Raw genomic sequence first — 24,692 nt, forward strand, 5'->3', positions numbered from 1 at the left:
ATAGTGTGTGTTGTTGATTATAGAAGGAAACTGTGTCCTAGTGATACTAGGTTGATAATGTCCTCAAGAGGAGCTCATAAAGATTGTCATGTTAAACCCTGCAGGTGGACTTAGTCCGACATGATAATAAGGTTGAGTGGTACTACTCTTGGACTTAGATATTAATTAAATGAGTTGTCAGTAACTCACTTAATTAGTGGACATTCGATATCTTAAACACAGGGAGACTAACACACTCATAATAAGAAGGAGCCCAAAAATGTAATTTGAGATTGGTGCGGTAGTTCAATGATAGTTCTCTAGTGGAATGAATTATCATTGATAAAATTAAGTTGTGTGTTCGGGGCGAACATGGGATGCTTAATTTTATCGGGAGACCAAAACCAATTCCTCCTCTCGGTCCCTATCGTAGCCTCTTATTTATAGAGTACTATACCCACATATACCCACCTTCTATACCCACCTAAAGGGGGCGGCCAAGCTAGCTTGGGAACCAAGCTAGGGCCGGCCTAAGCTTGGGTTTAAGGTGGTCGGCCCTAGCTTGAACCCAAGCTAGTAGGGCCGGCCATAATTAAATAAAAAAGAAATTTAATTTTAGATTTTATTATTATGTGGAAGATATAATTTAAAGAGAATTAAAATTAAAATATCTCTCTTGTAAAATATTTACAAAAAATTAAAGAAAGAGATTAGATCTCTTTCCTTATTTGTAGATTGGAGAGATTTTTATTTTCTCTTTAAAATTATTCACATGTTAATAAAATTAAAATTATAGATATTTCCTTTTATTAACCATGAAGAGATTTTTAAAGAGAAATTTTATTTTTTAAAATTTCCGGAAACAAATAAGGAAAGTTTTAATTGTTGATTAAAACTTGTCCAATTTGCTTCCTCTAGATGTGGCCGGCCATTAGAGTTTATTTGGGAAATTTTATTTTATTTTTCTAAAATAAATCATGTCAAGGAAATTAAGGAAATTTTATTGTAATTAAATTTCCTAATTTACCTAGGCCAAGGAATATAAAAGAAGGGGTGAGGGTGCCTTCACAAGACACAACCTCTATTGTTTTCTCTCCCTTTTTCCTTGGTGTTGTGGCCGGCCATTACCCTCTCCCTCTCTTCCTCTTGTGGTGGCCGAATACTTCATCTCTCTTGGAGTTCTTGTGGTGGCCGGATACTACTTGGAGAAGAAGAAGAAGAAGGAGAGAAAGCTAGTATCTCTTGGAGCTTGGTTAGTATTTTGATTTTCTTCTTTGGTAAAGTTCTTCTTTTGTGGCCGAACCTTGCTTGGAGGAGAAGAAGGTGGTTGGTGGTTTCTCATCTCGGTAGATCGTTACCCACACAACGTCCGAGGTTAGAAGAAGAATACGGTAGAAGATCAAGAGGTTTTTCTACAAGGTATAACTAGTAATTTCTATTTCCGCATCATGCTAGTTATTTATGAAAATAATACCAAATACAAGAGGCTTACGTTCTAGAATTTCGAATATGGTTTTTCGAAGTTGTGTTTTTTTGTTTCTTTCTTTTCCTTGTGATTTGATTGTTCTCTTTGGTTAACCTAAAGTTATTTTAGGAAATTAAATATTAGCTTTCTATTAAAGGTTTTGTCTAGTCGGTGGTGGTTGCTCCCATATCCAAGAAGGCCATGTGCCTCGCCACGTCAGTACTGGGAACCTTTTATGGAAATTAATATTTAATGGAATTAATAACTTAAGGAGACTTGGGTCGAACGTGTTAAGTTCCGCAGGAGATCCAAGTCAAAACCTAAAAGAACAAATAGATTAAGTTTTGGATCAAACGTGTTAAGTTCCGCAGGCGATCCAAAATTTAATTTAAAAGAACACATGGTAGCTAGGAAAAGGTTCGGACCTTTGTACAAAATTTTTGTACAGTGGAACCTATAGGCTTTCCGAGTAGCAACCAACAGGGGGCGGGGTGAATAGCGATCGTCGAAAATCGATACAGAATTAAAGTGTGCAACAGAAGAGAAAAATTAAAACAACGCTAACAAACTAATTTTTACTTGGTTTGAAACCTTTGTTGACTCCTACTCCAAGGCTCGCACTCGTCGAGTGTTTTTGTTGGGAAATCCACTAACAATTCGTAAATCTTTACAAGAGGAATACAACGGATCATTAATTTAAGTGTAGAAATAAATAAGTATACCAACAACTTCTCAGATATCTAGAAGACTGTGCTTTCAGTTGTTGGAGTCGCTTCACTCTGTTGCTGAAGTTGTGTTGCTTGGTCGTCGGAGCAGCGTCACTCGGCCGTCGGAGTCACGTCATGGAGTTGTAGGAGCGTCTGTGGAGCAGCGTGCAAGAGAGTAATGGCAGAAGAAACTGTTGGTGCGGTTTGCACTAACGATTTAACCCAGGTTTTGATGAATGACAAATCAGGTTAAGTTAGCTTGTTGTTGTCTAACACTCTGATCGAGTGTGCAGGAAAAGTCCAGACAGGTCGACGGGCTGACCGGATAGCTGGCGAGAAGTCCAAGCGGGTCGACGGGCTGATCGGACGCTTGGCGAGAAGCCCAGCTAGGTCGACGGGCTGACCGGATAGCTGGCGAGAAGTCCAAGCGGGTCGACGGGCTGACCGGACGCTTGGCGAGAAGTCCAGCTAGGTCGACGGGCTGACCGGATAGCTGGCGAGAAGTCCAGACGGGTCGAAGGGCTGACGGACGTCTGGCAGGTAAGTAAGTTAAGTCACTGGAGGGGAGTGACTGCGAGGACGTGTTCCCGGGAAGGGAACATTATGCGTCGATCTGGCTTAGATCCATTTCGGATATCTAAGTCGAGATCGTGACTAGATTCCGGTCTCGGAAAGACGGAATCTAGGTCATACTCTGTTTTGCTAAGTCATACTTCTTATACAAAACTCATAAACTGTGCTAACACTTTATTTTGCAGGATCTATTTTTGTCTCGGACTAACCTTGTTTTGCAGGAAAGTTGTTCGCTGGAAAAAGGTGGTCCGGGCGCCCTGGAGGCAAAAATTATCCTGACCGCGCGTCGCCACTTGGAGCTCGCTGGTTGGACTTGCCACGTCTCACCAGGGCGCCTGGAAGGGATCCAGGGCGCCCCAAGCTTCATATAAAAGATGGGGCGGAGGCAGAGATCAGGATCAACTCAGAACTCTTAGACTGCTTGCTCTACTGCTTTGCGCTCCTGCGACGCTAACGAAGATCCGACAATACGCTCTTTTCCTCGTCTTTAATTCTTGTCGGTATTTGTTTTATTTTCATTAGCATTTCTGTTCTTTAAATTATAATAATATTCTAACTGCTAGTGATTGCCCAACGAAAGTACTCAAGGAGTACGGGCCTTCGAGTAGGAGTCGTCACAGGCTCCGAACGAAGTAAAAAAACATCGTGTTCATCTGTCGAAGCTGTTTTATTTCTGCTGCGCTTACCTCTCTTATACTCGTTGTTTTTCGAATCGATATTCACCCCCTCCCCTCTATCGACGTTTCACGATCCAACAGAAACTTGTGTTTTTTGCTCCTGGTGGAAGGCTGCTTATATAGGCAGTTCCAGGTGCCTAGATCCCTTTTGGGCGCTTGGACCGTGACATCGGCCAACCAATCAACGTGCTCCATGTTGGCGAGCAGATAAGCCTTGGGCATTCCAAGCGCCCGAACCACCTTTTCCAGCAGACAATTTTCCTGCAACAAAAAGTTAGTCCGACGCAAATAAAAATTATACTACCCTGCAAAATAAAATTAGCGCAATATATAACAAGTAGAGTAATAATTAGATTCTGTCTCCTCGAGACCAGAATCTATTCAAGATCTCAACTTAAATTTACGAAATGGATCTAAGTTAGATCGACGCGTACTGTTCCCTCAAACGGGGAACGCGTCCTCACCAAGTCACTCCCCTCCAATGACTTACCTTGACTTACAGCTTTGCCAAACATCTGGTCAGCCCGTCAACCTGTCTGAACATCGTGACATCTATCCGGTCAGCCCGTTGATCTAGTTGGACTTCGTGCCAAATATCCAATCAGCCCATCGATCTATTTGGACTTCGTACCTGCTATTCAGTCAACCCGTCGACCTAGCTGGATTTCTGGTCAGATATTCGGTCAACCCGTCGACCTATCCGGACTTCTCCTGCACACTTAGTTATATCGTTAGATCATAATAAACCTAACTTAACTTACTTTGTCATTCATCAAAACCTAAGTTAGACCGTTAGTGCAACCTACACCAACAGTACAAATATATTTATGAAATTTAATATACTTACGTTAATTGTTGAGGAACGATGATCGACATATGACCCATCTTTCTTCTTATAAGTTTTATTAAAAATCTCGCCATAAGTAGAATGTCTCTATAATTCAACAATCTATGTACAGAAAATATAAATATATTAAAACTAATAACAAAACATATGTAAGAAATATTTATATAACTTAATTTTAAACATACCAAGTCAGAGGCATGCTCCACCATCAAACGGGATCTAGCAGTATGCTTTGTGGATTCGGTGGACTGCTGCGTGCAATCGCAGAATTGTCCTACTAATGTTGGGCAACCCAGATGGCTCTCCAAGCCTGCCAAACTACATCAGGGACCTCAGATGGCCTGGTGCACCTCTGCCTCCACTTATACAACATGTCCCTGTATAGTTTCGAGCAATAGGCATTCAAAATTATTTTGAACATTTTTGGCCCTCCTCTCAAACATATCTCTTCTACAACAATATTTTTTGACAATTAATATCAAGTTAACTACAAATATGTTTCTATTCTAAATACTTACCAAAAATTCTCCGTAATAAAAATATTTCATTTCTTGGTTTACGAGCCGCCATATAGTATGAACAGGAGACAATCATTCTTTAAACTTTTTGATATATATGCTGCTTCCTAGTGACCATCTGGGATAAAACTGTAGGGAAAAATATTGTATTAGATACCGTTTGATTATTAAAAATTAACTAAAGTGTTGAAATACTTACTAAATACATAATTACTTACCTATCCCCCACAACTCTCAACACAGTCTGGTCACCATGCGATCTCTGTGCTGACTGCATGACTATATATGCAAAATCACAATATAAGATACACATAGTTGATATAATATTGTCAACTAAGGAGATGAAAAAAGAAAAAAGAAAAATCATAAAATATACCATGATATTATTAATAATTTTTAATCACTTGATATCATTCTGAATCAACTAAACTAACGTCTTATAAGTTATCATTATTATACTCTATTGGTATATCGACTTCCTTACTACTGGACATCTCTCCATCATTTATTTCCTCATAAGTGACATTAATATCTATAAGTAATTGGGATGTAGATTGTATTTCTGAATCAACTGAGTATATCTCAATTTCTTCATTTTAATATGCATAATGATTTTGGCCAATTATGGTGTTCGGCATTTCTATGGTTGACCGAGGCTTTATCTAACACATTATTAACCATTCACTAGGTCTTCTTCTCTTTGTTGGATACTCAAGGTAGAATACTTGACCAACTTGTATCACAAAGATAAAAGACTCAAACTTGTTGAATCTTTTGGTTACGTTAACCTCAACTAAATTATAGAAACGATGCACTCTGGTACCTATTCTTGGAGTCGGATCGTACCATGAGCATTTGAACAATACACATCTTTTTAAAGGTAAAGCTGGATACTCAATCTCGATGATTTCCTCAAGTCTACCATAATAATTAAATTGAGTATCATTATTGTTTATGGATCATTTTACGCAAACACCAGAATTATACGTACGCCTTTGTAAATCGTGTTGGGCCACACGAAATCTGAAACCATTAACATAATAACATAAGTAAATTGTTATATTACAGAGAGATCCTGATGCAAGATTTTTTTTAATTTTTTATCTTCCACATTTGATATTCTACGGTCGTTCGCCTATAACAATAGTATTTATATAAATTAGATGCATCTATAATACAGTTGCATTGTAAAATAAATAATTTAATCGATAACTTACATAAATTTGAAACTAATATGCAAATTCATCCTCTAACTTGGTCTCTACCTCACTTGCACTTATTGATAGATTTTATAAATATAGTTGTTGTTCGTATAAGCTGTCAAAGAAGATAATTTCAGGACATATTAGATAACATGTCAAATATTCTTTAATACTGTATTATATTTATACTTCAACTATTACCTTATGTATGGTTTGACCTCTTCACAGTTCAAGAGTATGTATGTCCTCGTAATATGATAGTTTTGTTCATTTAACCGTATAGTAATAGTTACACCCATTGTCTTATGATGAAATATGAAAATAGAAAGCATCTCTGGATTTGTTGGTTGAATATCATCAGAATTTCGCGAACACTCACATTACTCACATGGTCTTGCTATTCAGCTCAATCTCAAGTTTCATTCTGCATTCTTCAAGCTGTGAAAATCACCATGCTTCAGAATCCTGTCAGTGTTGTTGATTCCGGCAAGCTCTTATTCGATCTTGAAGACCAGGTCACCTAAGCCAGTTAATCTAGGTTAGCAAATGATTGTTTTGTTCTTCCGGTTGTTAAACATCCCCATGGACCTAGCTTGTTGTGCCAAGAGAATTCTGTAATGTAACTTATGATCTCATGCCCACAAAACTCTATGAGAATTATTTCTATAAGTGATAGGATAGCATTCCTTGAAAGTATCCTCATTCCTATTGAGATGAAACTTTTGACACTATTACAAGAAATTTTTCAGAATATCAATAGAGCGCATTTTCAAAATATCAATCTTTATGTATTGTATACAGTTGTTTGATATGTAACATAAAAATAAAAAAATGTTGAATTCACACCAACATGGTGCTTAGATTTTGATTGTAATGATTTTATCGACCTTCTAAAATTGTGATTGATAAATGATTAGAAGGCAATAAACAATGATTGGAGCTACTCAAACTGGTTTCAGATGGGCCTGCCGGCATCACAAAACCTGGTCTTCTAGGTTCTAACAATTGAGTAGTATCATTGCCCAAAAATGATACTATCGATGACATTGTGGGTCTATATTTTGGTTGCTCTTGGACACACAGGAGCCCTATATTTATACACTTCAAAACTTCAGACATACAAAATGACCCTATTGATCCATCCACAGCTTCTAAAACTTTATTTTCCTTCCACAAAGTCCAAATCTGCATATAGTTGATTGATACATAAATACTAATACAAAAAGTAAATATGATACATAGGATGTCAAATATATATGTTTTATGTATACTTACATGCTCTAGAAGGTTTAAGTGCTCTATAGAAATGTAGAATCCAGCATTCTTTTTGCCGGTAATGATTTCAAGTATCAATACTCCAAAACTAAAGACATCTGATTTCATTGAGTAAGCTCCATTCTTGACATATTCTGGAGACATATATCCGCTATAAAAGTAAAGATGAAGAAGAATTAGTTTTTTACATGAATCAATTCTATTATACACGAATACAAAAGTTAAGATTTACATACTATGTTCCAACCACTCTTCTTGTTCTTCTTATTGTTTCATTTCCATTGAATATTTTTGCCATACCAAAATCTGATATTTTTGGATTCATATCTTTATCAAGAAGAATATTACTTGCTTTCAAATCTCTATGAATGATTGTTAGTCTCGAATCATGATGAAGATAGAGAAGACCTCGAGCAATGCCAAGAATTATGTTGTAACGCAATTTCCAATCCAGCGATCTAGCTTTGACTTTATCTGAGTACAAATCCAACGATCCAATATGTGAAATTCAAAACATGTTCTTGGTATAGATTCAAAACATGCATATACAACATAGCAAATAAGAATAGAGTTCACATCATTAGTATAAATATCAATTTACCAAACAAGAATTTGTCTAGGCTTCCATTGGGCATGTATTCATAGAGCAACATCCGCTCATTTGCTTCGATGCAATAGCCAAGGAGTCTAACAAGATTTCGATGTTGTAGCTCCGCGATGGACACTACCTCGTTCTTGAACTCATCCGAGCCTTGTTCTGATGTTTTGGACAATCTTTTCACAGCTATTTCCTCTTCTTTCAACCTACCCTGCAATCTTCACACTAAGCTTTAGAATACCTAAACACAACAATGATCGACATCGCAATTCATGAAGCTTTGAGTTCCCACCTTATACACAGGACCAAATCCACCCTCTCCAAGCTTGTTAGATGAAGAAAAGTTGTCAGTAGCCTGTACAATCGCAGCAAAGTCGAACGAGGGCAGGTTTATTGTCTCTTCTTCAGTTTCTTCCCGGATAGAATACTCTGTTTTGACATATTCAAATAACAATCGCAATGTGTGAATAGAAATTGCTGAAAATGATGAATTGTCAAAGAAGAGGAAGATGAGATGATACCTTTTTTCTTTCTTTTCCAAATGCAACAAGCAACAAGTGTTAGTAAAGTCAAAGTTGCCATCGAGGAAATGACAATTATCACGCCTCTGGGACTCCGGCCAGAACTACTTGATTCCATGGCTGTAAGAGGAGACGGCAAATTTAAGTGTGATTGCTAATACTTTTTATCACTACGATTGATAATATTTCATTACCTTCTTTTAGGTCTGCAGCTGCAACCCTGACGAATAGGTCTTGTCCGGATCCAGAGTTGAACAGTTTGATGTCTGTGAGCGGAGTGAACCACAGGATGCACCCTCGGCCACTGCCGCTGATGTTGGCTCTCGCATAAGCCGTGCAAGAACAGTTGCTCAGGCACGAAATTTTACAGTCGTCGAGGCTTGCCGTGCTCCAGTCCACCGTCGACGCGGATGTGTCCGGCAACTTCACGTTGCTCTGCCGGATGAACCCGTCTGTTTTGTTATCGCAGTCCAACTCTGTGTTCCTCACGCAGCCGCTTGAGGTGTTCACAACTTGCTCCCACTCGATTCGATTCCGGGGATGGAAGCCAGGAAGACAACGGCACATCATGGCCCAGTCGTTGGGGTAGCAAAGGCCGTAGGGTCCGCAGAAGGAGATTGTGCGGTCGCAGGTGTCCCTCGGAAAGTCCGTCCGCTGGATCCATGACTGACTGTTCTTGGTCCACATAAAGCCCTCCATGTCGCCGGACGTCGAATTGATAACCACTTGCCAGATCAACGAGGGATCGCGGACGGTGTAGCTGTACGCCACCTGTTAGAAATAATTTTTTATATTTTTTATTAATGACTTTTATTATCTTCGCGGACGGTGTAGCTCGAGCACAGATTCTCTCGTGGTCCCGAGGATGAATCATAACTTACGTAGACCATTACATTCATTAATTAACGAGGATAGGGATTTGTATAATCCATCTTTTAAATCATAAATTATGATACAATCGTAACTTACAATTCGAAGATGAATCACTATATTTATTAAAATTCATCTTTTGAATCGTAGATTATAAGGATAATTACATTCTTTTATTTGGTGTTTATTATTTTTTTATAAAGAATGTAATTCGTATTATTATAAAATAATAAAAATATCCTGTGACCTCTACCGATAGTCGCCGTACCCTTGCCGGAGCTTGCGGCAACCAACGGTCGTCGCCGTTGGCCTCCCCCGCCAGCAGTCGCCACCGGCGACGGCGACAATCACCGGCAACGGCGACAATCGCCGGCGGCGGCCAAAGGTGGTCGCCGGCGATCGGCGATGATCGCCGCCGGCGGCGGTGGTCACCGGTAGCGGCGGCGGGTGGTGGTCGCCGGCAGTGGTCACTGACGACTGGCGGTGGCGGCCGGCTACGACGGTGGCGGTGGCCGATGGTGGTCGCCGGCGCCCGACGACCGGCTGTGGCGGTGGCGGTCGCGGCAGAGGCTGTGCCGGCGGCGGCGGCGCCCGGCGATGGTCGCCGACGGCCGTCGCCGGTTGTCGGTCGCCGACGACCGGCGGTGGTCGCCGGCGGCCGGCGGTGGTCGCCGGCGGCCGGCGGTGGTCGCCGGCGACAGTGGATGGCAGCTACGGTGGGCTAGGGGTATATTCGACATTTAAATTTTGGTTAAACAGTGAGTTCGTAATGTAATCCGATTACATAGTATTTACTTTGTAATCTAGATTACAAAACTTCACTACATTTTGTAATCCAGATTATATTACATTACAAATTTAAAATTAAATCAAACAAAATAATCAACCTGTTAATATAATCTTGATTATATTATAAAATAGATTATACCCTATCAAATGTAGCCTAAGAGGAGCCTGACTAGCGTAGCTTAATAAAAGATGGGCCAAAATATTCTTTATTCTTAAGTATTTTATTATAAAAATCATTTTTAAGTATTATGATTCTAAAATTAGAAACTGATTTATATATTCATGAATGAATGAAGATGCATGTACGTTAACATCACCTGCTCGCTATCGATCACGATGCTGTACTCCATTATATCCCCGGACACCATCTCCGGGGCGCCGCTGAAGTAGAGGCCGTTCCATGGCCCGAGGCGCATATACTGCCGCGTGCCCACCGATGCGATTATCTGGGGATCGCCGCGCAAGTCGACGCCAAAGGTGTAGTTCCCCTCTGCCGGGTCGCTGGTGCTCGCCCATGCCGTGAGGATGCGGTTGCGTCGGCTCGTTAGATTCCACCCCAACTTCATGCCCGGGAGGTGCGTGTCCGTCGGGAAGTCGAAACTCTGCCATGCGTAGCTGCTACTGCCGACGTCGTCGGCTTCTCGAACAACCAAGTTCCCGTTGTCGAGGAGTTGCGCCACGGGGCTAGCGAGTGCTGATGAGTTGGAAGACCACAAGACGGCGGAGCTATTGTCGGAGACGACAAGAGTTCCGGTTGTGGTGAGTGAAAGGAGGCCGGAGACATCGGTGATCGGGCGGTTGCGGTTGGCGACCCATACGAAGGATTTCTGGGAGACGTTGTGGAACCACATGCCGAGGTAGCGGTTGCTGGAGCCGACGGGGCTGAAGAAACCCAGCTCGAAGGTGCCCCCGTCGGAGATTAAGTTTGTTCCGTCGGCGTCGAGGAGACTCTGGCCAGGAGTTAAGGTATCACCAGCATAGGAGGGCGAAAACAGAGCCTCCGTGAGATTGAAGAGGATGGAGAGGAGTAACGGGATTCTTTTCGCCATGGATTCGGTTTCAGAGAACAATTCCGTAGGATCATACGGTTAGATGGAAAATCGAGTTTCCAGTTTTAGCTTTATATAATAGTATTGTTAAAACGAGTTTTGACGTGTAACTGTGGCTTTGAAAAAAAATTAATATGATTTAATTTGATGTAATATAATTTAATAACGTAACAAGATAAAAGATGTGAGAAATTGGATTGACAATTCGGCCCGTTGAAAAACAAAAAGCTATCATAGAAAAGTTTGTTTTGCGAAAGTTCAGTGTTGGTTCTTTATTTATTTTTATAGAAAAAAATTTGTAAATCCAGTTAGTTTTAAGGTGGTTAGTTCGATCTTATAAAATTTAATTTTTTCACTGTGGATGTCTGGTTACAATCGGACTATTTTATCGCTCCATAAGCATAGATTGTCTTAATTTCTCTTAGGCATGTAAATTTATTTCTCACTGTTTATATGTAAATTTTTCTCTACTTTAACTTCCTTTTAACTCTTTAATACATACTGATTTATCCAGAATATGATTATAATTTTCTAATTGCCCATCATTAAAACTTTTCATTCAGGCATGCGTTGACATTTTTATCGGTCAAATATAACATTGATCGGTATTTTTTAATATTTATTTTGAATGAGTCAATTGCCGGTAGTCAAAGTCAAATTTGATAGGTATTATTAAAATTGACAAGTAATAATTATATTTGAGCGATAATTTTAAAACATACTTATTAGTAATTAATTTTTTATAAAAATATTTTTAATTAAATTTAATTTGATCGGTAATAATTATATTTGATTAAAAATATTTTTAGTTTTTAATATTAAAATATATTTAATTGTGTACTAGATTATTGCTTTTTGAATTTTTTTTTTTTTTTTTTTTGTCTATCTTACTTCTCATTTTTAATTTTTAGACTCTAGTTTCTCCATAAGTTGTAAGCACTTTTTTTTTAAACTCGCCGTCGTTGTTGAAAAAAAAAATTATTTATCAACTAATTATTTTTTATAAAATAAATTTAATTGATAATTTATTAAAATTAAAATTAATTAATAAAAAATTTAAAATACCAATTAAAATGTATATTAAATCAATTTAACTAGTATTTTTTATAATTTATTCACTAAATTTAATTTTATTTAGGTAATTAAAAATATTTATTAATCAAATATATTTTTCTTTAAATAAATTAGGTTGGAGAGTTTAATAGAAAAAATAAGATTAATCAATAAATATATTATAAAATTCTAATTTTATTTATATGAGTTTTTTAAAAAAAAATCATCCTTTTTACGTTTTTATTCCTTAAAGAGCAGCGCAACGCCGCAACCTTCGTTCCTCTACATGAAACCTCATAGCGCGGACGAAACCCTAATGCTCCATTTACACCGATGTCTAGATTGGGAAAAAGAAAGGAAACCTTCAAGAAAAATATCCGCCGAAGTGAAGGAAGAGAAAGGAAAATAAAATCAAAGGAAAGGATGCTTAACGAATCCCTGTGGAAAGGTAGACAGAAACCACCGAAGAAAAGAAAATAACAACGTGAGCGGCCGCGCAGGGTGACGCTGCATGAGCAGCCAACCATGCTGCCCTAAGTGAGCGGCCGCATGAAGCGGCTACATAGGGACGCCGATGTACTTCGCTTCGGTGGACGACCCAGAGAGTCATAGAGTGGAGCAAGGGATCATGGGGCCAGAGATCGACAAAGTGGTGGCGTCCGAAGGGCCGGCGCGGAGAGCAGAAGTTCAGAAGCTAAAGGTGGGAGTTGGCGCGGCGGTGGTTTGTGCAGTTGGCGATGAGTGGGAACGCGTTGGAGCAAACGCAAATGACACTTAACTTGTTCCCTTCTCCGCCGGGATACACATCCTCCACGCGAAGCTTGGGTGGAAGGGGACGACGTTGTACACGACGTCAACGTGGACATCTGAGGTTGTTGGGGTGCCCAAGAGCAAAGTCATGAGAGCCTAGACTCAAAGTGGACAATATCATATTATTGTGGAGATATGTGGACATCCTTTGGACTCAACAAATGGTATCAGAGTTCGGACTGCTAGAAGGTTTAACCGCCGACTGTGCATAAGAGTTATGGTCTGATTGAGTCATGTGGGTACAATATTGACCTCGAACAAAAAAAGTATGGGCTCGTATGTTCGGATCAAGAGGACCCGACACCAGGCAGGAAGTCCTAGTAGATTGGATGGACCAAGGGGCAGGAATACCTGGTGAGTCGAGGATCGGACGTAGGAAACTTGTGGTCCTAGATATTTCCATTGGTATGAGGTCTTTTGGGTAGAGCCCAAGAGCAAAACCATGAGGGCTTAGACCCAAAGTGGACAATATTATATCACTGTGGAGATATCTAAATTCTTTTCGATCCTACAAATGGTATCAGAGCCCAAAGGAGGCCTCCTCCTGAGACCTAGAGCAGGTCAAGGTGACTAGATACTCGCGGGGAGGTTCGACATTTGTTAAGCCAAAAGATGTCCACATATCTCCACAATAGCATGATTTTGTCCACTTTGGACTTAGGCCCTCATGGCTTTTCTCTTGGGCTCTACCCAAAAGGCCTCATACCAATGGAGATATCTTGCATCCTTTTAACCCCATGATCTTTACCAAATCTTTCCAATGTGGGACTTTGATTGAACCCCAACAATCATCCCCTCAAACGAAGGACCACAATTACTCTCATGGTCCGGGCCTCCCCGCGAGCATCTGGTCACTTTGACCTCCTCTGGGCCTCCCCGCAAGCATCCGCACCCGGTCACCTTGACCTACTCCGGGCCTTCCCGCGAGCATTCGGCCACCTTGACTTGCTTCGGGCCTCACTGCGAGCATCCGGTCACCCTGACCTACTCGCCTCCCCACGAGTATCTGGTCACCTTGACCTACTCCAGGCCTCCCGCAAGCATTCAGTCATCCTGACCTGCTCCAAGTCTTCCCACGAGTATCCGGTCATCCTGACCTGCTTCGGGCCTCCCTGCGAGTATCTGGTCACCCTGACCTACTTGCTTCCGCTCGGCCCTCATGGCTTTGCTCTTGGGCTCTACCCAAAAGGTCTCATGCCAATGGAGATATCTTGCATCCTTTAGGCTCAATAGAGGCACTGTATTGTAATGGATGAACTTTAAAATTGCACATTGCTTCTTCCTGACCATGTGGAATTGGTTCCTGAACCTTCTCTTACCTTTCTCTATAGTTTGTCAAATGCCAAAGAGATTGCTCACTGTTTATGAGCTTCAAAACTGTATAGGGCCACTTGAAGCGGGTGGGTAGGGAGGCCGGTGTACTTTGTGTTGTTCTCAAGATAGGCATATTCCAGGAAGTCATGGTTGAGGGTTCTGGCTCCAACGGTGGCGATCCAAGGGTGTCGTTTGCTAGCGTTGCTGGGCAAGGCCAATGTTTTCGCCTGAGCAAGTGGCGAAGATGCCACAAGCTGCATTAGCAAGGCTGTCGGCGCCTGTGGCTCGCGATTGAAAGCTGAAATGTGACTGAGGAAGGATTTCTCTTCCGCCCAATTTGGGTGAATAAGCCCATGTTTACTTCGGAGGATCGATTCAAAATCTAAGTAAAGTTTTTTTAAGAAAATTTTCCTCTAAGAGGATTGATTTTATATCCTTTTTATTGTTTACTTTATCTAAAATAATGGATGGATGGGTTTATAAATTTTTCCGCTGATCCATTTGTAAATAATATTTTATCCATCTAAAATCAAATGGAACACCTCTTTCCATCCTTTCTTGTCACGTGCTGCCCTCAGCCACACACGCGGGCTGCACTGTGTGGCTGCCGGCCTTGCGCGGCCTGGTGCGGGTAAGTGGTCGCCCGCCTTACCTGACCCCAGACGAGCATCTCACTCGGTTGCCAGCTAAAGAGGGATGCCTTGCGCTTATCATCCTCACCTCCGGAGATGCCCATCCCTAGGTAGAGCAAGCATCAAGCATAGGCCTCATGGATACGACACTTGGGGCTCTCGTACCACTCATTACCTCTGTCAATGATGTTGTCGCTGGGCTCTAGCTAGTGGAAGATCGTGACGAGGATGACGATGGAGCTGGGGTGGTTGACGGACAATACGAAGTCCTATGGTGAGCGGCAGCCAAAGAGGGGAAGCCCTCCCTCAAAGGTGGCACAAGCAACAATCTTGTTGACCTTGGCATGCAGCGAGAGGCTGTGCAAGGCCGCCTTGCGCTTGCAATAAGCAACGGATAGCCTTACACGACCACCTCGTGCCAGTCAATTTTTTTCCTTCCTTCTACTATTTCACTTTCGTTTCCTCTTCCTTCTTGAGATATTCCTTTCTCTTCCTTCCCCTTCTTGTTCTTTTCTCTTCTCTCGTCGTAGGGATTTTTTTTCCTTCATTGATTTCTTTCTTTCCTCAATCCTGCCTTTCTCTCCAGCTTGTTAAATGCTAAAGAGATTGCTCACTATTCATGAGCTTCAAACTACATAGGCCGCATGATGTGGTCAGGCGTTGTGGCCGATGTACTTCGTGTCGTTCTCATTACGGGCGTATACCAGGAAGTTGCTGTTGAGACTTTCGGCCCCAGCGGTGGCGATTCAGGGGTCGTCGTTCGCTAGGGTTGTTGGGCTAGGGCTATTGTTTCCGCCCAAGTAGGTGATAAAGATGGCACAATCTGCAACAGCGAGGCCGCTAGCAACTGCGGCTCCTGGTTGAAAGCGAAAATGTGACGAAGGATTTCGCTTTTGCTTGATTTGGGCAAATAAAAATACGTCTAAAAATTCATCCACTGATGGATTTGTAAATCTATCCGTTGATTATTTGATAATAAGTGAACAGTGAAAAAATTAATAATCCATCTTTTTAATGAAATAAATAGTGAACTGTTTTCCAAGCAAAAAAAAACTTTACTCAATTTTTTGAATCCATCCACCCAATTAAATAGAGCATTAAATCTTACGCCAAAACCCTTCCTCTTCCTTATTGAGTTCCAAAACCCTAAATCTCACGCTTAGAAAATTGTTCCTTTTCCTCTATTTGGCTCTATTCATCCTCCTATCCTCATCCCATCTCATCCTCCGTTCATCCTTCGTTCGACGATGCTAAATCAATAACGAGCAGCGACATCCTCTGTTCGACATTCATCCACCATCCAGAGCCTTCTTATTCCTCCCTTCACCAAAGAAAACAGTAAGTGATACTCTTTTTTTTTATCCTATTAATATAGTGCATTTTCTCTTGTTTTCTTCTTGTGATAGAATCCTGTTCTTACCATTTTAAATAGTATCCACTAAACCTGGAACAAATTGAAGTTTATATCATGTGCTTGCAATCGATTAGTTCTTATCACAACAAAAAATGTGCCAAATAGAGACGGACTATATCCGTTGCTATCTAGTCACTAAAAACATATTGTGATGGAATAGACAATGGAAATATAATTATACTTAGTTTGACAAATTGATATTACTTGCATGATTAACCATGTTTGAAAATATAATTATGCTTAGTTTGACATGATTAATCATGATAGAAATTTTATTTTCGTTAGGATATAATGTATATGAATAAGGTTTGGATGTACAATAGGTTAAACAATGGATTTATCAGTTAAAAATTTTTTACTGTGGTTGAAGAGTTTGTGAACTTCGCTAAGTCTCATCCAGAATGTTTAAATGGTGCTGAGTTAAAGTGCTCATATAATTAGGGCAAATGTAGAAATATAGCTTTCCATGATGAGGATATAATGAAAACTCATATATGTAGGTATGAGTTTGTTTCAAATTATGACAACTAGTATTATCATGGAGAGACATTTGTATTTGAATAAATTGGACCTTCCGTGGCTTTGTCATCCTGTCCAATTGCTCTAGAGGAATCATCAAGGCATGTGAATAAAGTGCAATCAATGGTTTACAATGCAATAAATACATATGATCAATCGAATATAAAGGAAACACTTATACCTGAAGTTCAGAAAATGTATGATATATTGAAGTCTAGTGAGAGAGAATTGTAGGAAGACATTCTTTTTGGTCATTCTTAACTATTAGCTACTGCAAGATTACTGAACATGAAGGTAAAACATCATTTCTCTCAACGATGTTACAATGAAATGTGTCAATTGATGTCAGAGTTTTTCCTTGCTGATAACTGCATGATTGATAGCTTCTATAATATAAGTTAATTGAGTAGGAAAGATTCATTGTTGTATCAATAATTGCATGATCTTTTTGAATGAAGATAGTGATCTGATGGAATGTAGATTGTGTAATCGTCCTCGTTATAAGTAAAGTAGTCATATGTCTAGGAAGAATAAGAAAAATATTCTCTTGAAAGTCATGTATTACTTCCCATTAATTGCTATGCTCCAACGCTTATATGCATTTGTATATATGGGTTTTAACTGTATTCTCATCATAGGAAGCTGTATTTTTACATTGCGCTAATTACATGGGCACTTTAACTCGACATCATTCAAACATTCTAGATAAGACTTAGCAAAGTTTACAAACTCTTCAACCCTAGTAAAAAAATTCTTGATTGATAAATCCATTGTTTAACCTATTATACATCCAAGACTTGTTCATATACATTGGATCCTAACATGAATAAAATTTCCAACATGGTTAATCATGTCAAACTAAGTATAATTATATTTCAAACATAGTTAATCATGCAAGTAATATCAATATGGCTAGTCATACAAGTAATATCAATATGGAAAAATATTACATTTAATAGTCTAAATCTGATAATTATATTTTAAACCATACAAACATAATTATATTTTTACCTGAACAGTGCTAGCCATGGTCAATCAGTGTTGGTAGCAGCCTGGCATTGTCGACTGCAGACAGACACTACTTAGCTCGAGTAGGCCGGAGGAGGAGAGAAAGGAGGAGGAGAAGAGAGTACCTGAACGTCGAAGGAGGAGAGGCCGGGGGAGGAGAAGTCGATCGCCAGAGTAGGGACGAAATCACCAGAGCCTAGCAGTTGCATATTTCGCGTAGGGAAGAGAACAAACACAGGATCCCTAGCTAATATCCCAAATATAGAAACGAAAACAAATCCGTCGCAAATCATGAATTTCCAGTCAGCATGGAAGGACTAGTGACAAATTATTTAATTATATGTCACTTATAATTCATTGCTTTGGTTTACACATCAAAATTGGAGATGTCGAGCTATATAGAAAGGATAACGATGGATTATTTAATAATTCATCACTATTAGAGATGGATTATTAAATAATTCATCTATATTAACAACGGATTATTAAATAATCAGTTGCTATTAGTGACAGTCATTAATCTATCGCTAACTCGATGCCAAAAATTGGAGTTTAGCATTTCGACGATTAAATATACATGAAGTAGTGATGTACAGATTTAGTCCGTCACTAATTGCGATGGTAATTAATATGTCGGTCGCTATATAGCGACAGAATTTTAATGGTTGTCATCAATTCCATCACTATTAGTTACTTTTTTTGTAGTGTATGGATGAGTTCTTGCAATTATTAACCGCTGTCGAGACTTTGGATCCAAGTTAAAACAAGATTGCCAAAATTGGCAACCTACAAAAGAGTACAAAGCTGCGATATCTTGATCTTGGGTTTAATCAATTGCGGTAGGATATGAGATGGAGTATCCCAACCTAAGACGATTTGTAGAGGACCATACGGAACAACAACAAGTTTACTCCACCAGTACAATCATCTCCCCGTATAATCCACCACAAGACACCATGCTAGGGCCACCTGGTTATCCACCAGCAGCAAGAATGGATCCAGGCCCATCACAACCCATTTATGAGCATAGAAATTCCAATCTAAGATTCCGATGAGATACAAACAATGAGACGTGGACATTACCATCAACCCAAAAACAAGGTGGAACCATCTTCGTGATCCCAGAATAAATTGGCTTATTTCACGACGTATTCTCAAGATGGGAATATATTACAAAGAATCACGTTGCAAGCCAGGGCTTCACAGACCCAAGGGACAAAATTGAATATATGAAAAACTTATTGGGCGAAATTGAGAAGATTGCTTGGGTTCAGTGGAGAATGAACTACTCGACGGAATATAATGTCATGATTGATACAACTGATGGAAGAGAGTGTTGAAACCCCAAGGTATTTTGATGTGATTAAACAAGTTAAGTTAGATCCTGTTTATTTTAACCCTTGTGTCTAAGTGTGCAGGAGTTTAGGAGCACAGGAAGTCAAGCGGAAGATGCGGCTAGGGAGAAGGACGGCACGTGGAGAGAGCCGACGGGCTCGGTGCGTCCGAGGGATGAGGTGACTGCAGAATAGTACACCGGTGTACGAGAAGAACGTATGCGACGTTCGAGGGATGAGAAACTGGGGAGGAAGGCTGCTCAAGGAGAAGGCTGGAACTTGGGTTCAGGTGAGCCCTATTTCGGATGGACGATATCACCCAAGCTAGTGGAGTTGGAGTGAGAAGCCCGGACCGAGAGGAGCTGAACCGGAGCAAAGGTCCTAGACCGAGAAAAGTCAACCCTATTAACTTTCTTGGTCTGGGGCGCCCGGAAGGGTTCCGAGCGCCCGGAACCCTTCCGGGCGCCCGGACCTAGATATATTCCAGATCATGGTCAAACAACTATCTGTACGTTGGGGGATAAAATTTTATCCCCCTAGGGCACCCGGACCCTTCGGGGCACCCCGAACAGTACTATAAATATAGCACTGTTCTGCACAGTTTATTCATTTCACTTGTAATCTATTTCTCTGTGCTTTACTTTTCTGTTTGTGCTATTAACGCTGTAAGAGGCTACTCCACCCGAAGGAGACATCAGATAGTGCGCCATATTTTCTTTGGATTAGCAATCTCCTGATTGTAAACCAAGTAACTTCCTTGTGTCTGTTTGCATTTTTATTAGTCTCTTTATTTTAATTACAAGTACTTTTATTTAGTTGAAAATCCGAGAAAAGGTTGTTTTATTTTGTATTGCAATGCAACCCTCCCCTCTTGCCGGCCTCCAAAGGGACCAACAAGTGGTATCAGAGCAAGGACGCTTCAGGAGGACTAACCGCCGATCGAAACAAAGAGATGGCCGGACCAAGCATCGTTCCACCAAAATTCAAGGGGGACTTCGCACACTGAAGCGTCGTATGGAGGTATTTCTGAAAACCGATTTCGAAATTCGTCTAATTATAGAATATGATTTTGTAGCTCCTACTAATCAACATGGAGAAGAAAAAGAAGAGAGCCTCTAGACGAAGAAAGAGCAGAATGATTTCGTAGCGAACAACCGAGCGAAGTATCACCTGCTGAGCGTGCTGCCGCCTCAAGAAGTCAACCACATCAAAAGCTACTCATCGGCCAAAGAACTCTGGGAAAAATTCCTAGAGCTTCACGAAGGCACGTCCGAAGCCAAACTAGCAAGAAGAGACATCTTTCGGAACAAACTGATGAACATCCGTCTAGAAAAAGGTGAGAAGGTAGCCGATCTACACGCGAAGGTAAAGGAATTAATTACCGGTCTCGAGAACCTGGGTGAAACGGTAACCAACTGGGACACGATACACTACGCACTCAACGCATTTCCCAAAACTCCAGAATGGACGTCAATCATCGACGCCTACTACATCTAATAGAAGAGTTATTTTCTACTCTTGAATTACATGAAACTAGATGTGCAAGGACAATAAAGGAATCAAGCCAGATTATGGCGCTAAACGCAACCAAAAAGGATGAACCCGAGTCAGACTCAGAAGAAGATCAAGAAGCGTATATGGTAAGAAACTTTAGAAAATTCTTTTGATCTAATAAATTTAAAGAAATGCAGAATAAGAAGAATCCGAGAAATAGAAGAATGGTTCGTTGCTACCAATGTCAAAAGGAAGGACATTTAAAAGAAGATTGCCCAGAACTCAAGAAAGACAAAGTCAAGATACCCAAGAAGCACAAGAATCTAAAAGCTACTTGGAACAATAGTTCATCATCTGAGTCCGAGATACAAGAATATGCTGGGCTAGCACTGATGGCAAGCTATGAAGGGCAAAGTACATCAGAACCTAGCATCGATGAAGGGGGAGCGACTTCAGATGAATGCAATGAAGCAGGGGGAGAGTCAGGCTTCAAGTCTGATATGGTAAGTGAGATATCCCTTTTACCTCCTGATCAGCTTTATTTTGGTATTAAGGCTATGGCAAAATCCATATACAAATTAGAAAATAAAAATACTAAATTAAAAAAATGAAATTTTAGAAATAAAAAGAGTTTTGACAAAATCTTGTCTAATAGAAGAATTTGATAAAATAAGATTTAAAAATGATAAATTAAAAGAAGAAATAGAAAATTTGAAAAAGTCTACCTGTTCGAATATTTCTCCTTTTAAAAATTATAGAGTATTAAACTGGTACTATAGGTTTCACCAAAGTTAAATCAGAAAAATATCAAAAGCTTATGTGCCTAGAAAATACTTGATTAACCCTGTAGGAAGGAATCTCTATTGGGGTTCAAAAACCTGTTTAATTTAAATTCAAAATTAAAACTTATCACTTTCAGCGAGAAAATTAAATAGATAGTTTCCTTATGAGGCTTTGTCTAAGAAAGTGGTTGTTGCTCCAATAACCAAGAAGGTCTAGTGCCTCGCCACTACCTGGAAGCCAAAATATTGAAATCAAATGTTTAATTAACTTTCTGGTAAACATTAAATTTAGAATTAAATAATAAAAAAAAAGTTTTTAAATATTTTTTTTGGATAATTTTCAAATATTTTTTAGAAAAATTCTCTTTCGTAAAATTTTTTAAAAAAAATCTGAGAAGATATTTTTGTTTAAGTTAAAATTTTCAAAAACTTAGATTTTTTTTTTTAAGTTACAATTTGCCTTAGAATTTCTTTTTATGTGAACAAAGGGGAAGAAGAATGTTAAGTCTAGGAGGAGGTATAATTTCATTGAAAAATCATATTTGCACTTATTTACAAACTTAATTGTTTTTATTTTATGTTTGTTTTACCCTAGCTTAATTTGGGTTGCTCACATCAAAAAGGGGGAGATTGTTGGAACCCCAAGGAGTTTTGATGTGATCAAACAAGTTAAGTTAGGTCCTGTTTGTTTTAACCCTTATGTCTAAGTGCGCAGGAGCTTGGAGCACAGGAAGTCGAGCGGAAGACGCGGCTAGCGAGAAGGACGGCACGGGGAGAGAGTTGACGGGCTCAGTGCATCCGAGGGACGAGGTGACCGTGGAAGAGTACACCGGTGGACGAGAAGAACGTACGCAACGTTCGAGGGATGAGAAATCGGGGAGGAAGGCTGCTTGAGGAGAAGGCCGGAACTTGGGTTCGGGTGAGCCCTATTCCGGATGGCCGAGATCACTCAAGCTAGTGGAGCTGGAGTGAGAAGCTTGGACCGAGACGAGCTGAACCGGAGCAAAGGTCCTGGACCGAGAAACCTGGTCCAGGCACCCAGAACCATTCCGAGCGCCCGGACCAGTCCAAGGCGCCCGGACCAGTCCAAGGCGCCCGGAACCCTTCCGGGCGCCCGGACCCCTTCCGAGCGCCCGGACCTAGATATATTCCAGATCGCGGTCAAACTGCTATCTTTACATTAGGGGATAAAATTTTATCCCCCCAGGGCGCCCGGACCCTTCGGGGTGCCCCGAACAGTACTATAAATATAGCATTGTTCTGCACAGTTTATTCAATTCACTTGTTATCCATTTCTCTGTGCTTTACTTTTCTGTCTGTGCTATTAACGATGTAAGAGGCTACTCCGCCCGAATGAGACATCAAATAGTGCACCATATTTTCCTTGGATTAGCAATCTCCTGATTGCAAACCAAGTAACTTCCTTGTGTATGTATGCATTTTTATTAATCTCTTTATTTTAATTACAAGTACTTTTATTTAGTTGAAAATATGAGAAAGGGTTGTTTTATTTTGTAGAGAAATTCACCCCTCCCCTCTTGCCGGCCTCCAAAGGGACCAACAGAGAGGACACTCAAAACATTCTCTCTTAGATGAGAAGGGTGTTCTCTTCAGAAGACCCAACAACAGGCTCAACAGCTATCCAAGATGCAACATACAAAGACCTTGAGAAATTATCTTGCGACAGCATGAAAAATATTGTCAAATATTGTCAAATATATGAATGACTACCTTAAGATGGCATCAAAGACTGGCAGATTATTTACTGGGCCTGAATTATCAAAAAAATTCTGGCTAAAAATGCAAGGGGACTTAGGAAAGAAAATTAAAGAGGCCTTTGGCACTAAATACCCGGGCCTCACGGTGGGAGTATTTCCAAGGGTAATATTTGTTGGTTGGTCCTAGGTGTAGGACCGTTGGGCCGGCTAGGAGGGGATTGTTGGATAGTCCTGTAGAAATAAGAACAACCCTTCTCGTACGATTAAGCTAACACTTGTATAAATAAAGCTAAGCAATAAATAAAAAGCATAAAATACGAGGCACAGGGATTTACTTGGTTACAACCGATGTGGTTGTTAATCCAAGGAAGTTGTCGCACTAATACTCCTTCAGGCGGAGAAGCATCTTACAACGTTGAAGCGCAGAAACAGAAGCTTAACTACAACTAAAGCGTACAAGTGTTTGAAATGGAATGCTCGTGATTGTTGAAAAGCTTATGGACCAAGGCTATATTTATAGCCTTGGTCGGGGCGCCCTGGGGGGATAAACTTTATCCCCCAATGATCAGATCGAGTCAAAACTCGATCCTGGTCAAAAGATTGGTCCAAGCGCCCAGAAGGGTTCCGGGTGCCCCGGAGGGCTCCGGGCGCCCCGGAGCCCAAAGTCAACAAACGTTGACTTTTTCGTCCGGGACCTTTTCTCTGGTTCAGTCCCACCTCGGTCCGGTTCTTCTCCTCCGGATCCACTCGCTTGAGTGATCTCTGCCATCCGGAAAAGGGCTCACCCGAACCCAACTTCCGGTCTTCTTGAGCAGCCTTCCGCTCCGACTTCTCGTCCCTCGGAATCGCCGCATGATTCCTTCTCGTCCGCCAGCGTACTCGTCCGCAGTTTTCGTCCCTCGGTCGCACCGAGCCCGTCGGCTCTCTCCTGTGCCGACCTTCTCGCTAGCTGCGTCTCTTGCTCCCCGAGCAATCTTCTGCTCCGGCTTCTCGTCCCTCGGAACCAGTGCACGCTTCCTTCTCATCCACAGGGGTACTCTTCCGCGGCACCTCGTCCCTCGGACGCACCGAGCCCGTCGGCTCTCTCCCCGTGCCATCCTTCTCGCTAACCGCGTCTTCCGCTCGAGTACCTGTGCTCCTAAGCTCCTGCACACTTAGACACAAGGTTAAAAACAACACAGGACCTAACTTAACTTGTTGATCACACCAAAACAATCATGGGGTTCCAACAATCTCCCCCTTTTTGATGTGAGCAACCCAAGTTAAGTTAGGGACAAAAATAGATATGAAAATTAAAACTTTCAATTTCAATTTCTTTCTACCTCCCCTAGACTTATACTTTCTTCTCCCCCTTTGATCACATAAAAAAATGGGGTACAAAAAGAATCTAAGGGTTGACATTTAGAAAAATTATGAAAATATATTTCAGTGATTTTCAGGGAAAAATATTTCCAAGTCAAGGAAAAATTTCTAAGTCAAAAATAACTTTTGAAAAATTTCTTAGTTTTCGTCATCAAAAAACATCTTTCTAAGTCCAAAACTTT

At 40.6% G+C, this 24,692-nt stretch overlaps 1 protein-coding gene across 1 annotated transcript; it reads right to left on the bottom strand.

Moving 5' to 3' along the window:
* Positions 1–6,719: 6,719 nt before the first annotated feature.
* On the bottom strand, positions 6,720–11,093 carry LOC122025603 (G-type lectin S-receptor-like serine/threonine-protein kinase At4g27290). Its single transcript, XM_042584438.1, has 8 exons — positions 10,339–11,093; positions 8,557–9,133; positions 8,363–8,482; positions 8,134–8,270; positions 7,845–8,052; positions 7,480–7,717; positions 7,244–7,394; positions 6,720–7,153 (listed from the first exon to the last, which is right to left on the bottom strand). The coding sequence occupies exons 1-8, from the start codon at positions 11,068–11,070 to the stop codon at positions 6,848–6,850; spliced, it is 2,469 nt and encodes an 822-aa protein (XP_042440372.1). The 5' UTR covers positions 11,071–11,093; the 3' UTR covers positions 6,720–6,847.
* Between the last annotated feature and the right edge of the window lie 13,599 nt (positions 11,094–24,692).

The sequence above is a fragment of the Zingiber officinale genome, chromosome 9B, assembly GCF_018446385.1.
Source record: "Zingiber officinale cultivar Zhangliang chromosome 9B, Zo_v1.1, whole genome shotgun sequence".
NCBI lineage: Eukaryota > Viridiplantae > Streptophyta > Magnoliopsida > Zingiberales > Zingiberaceae > Zingiber > Zingiber officinale.

What these genes read in the sequence shown, in the direction of transcription:
- LOC122025603 (XM_042584438.1), bottom strand. Translation starts at nt 11,070, where the DNA reads ATGGCGAAAAGAATCCCGTTACTCCTCTCCATCCTCTTCAATCTCACG. An exon ending in TCGTGATCGATAGCGAGCAG is followed by an intron (nt 9,134 to 10,338) that starts GTGATGTTAACG and finishes TATTTCTAACAG; the next exon opens with GTGGCGTACAGCTACACCGT. An exon ending in GATTTGGTCCTGTGTATAAG is followed by an intron (nt 8,053 to 8,133) that starts GTGGGAACTCAA and finishes TGAAGATTGCAG; the next exon opens with GGTAGGTTGAAAGAAGAGGA.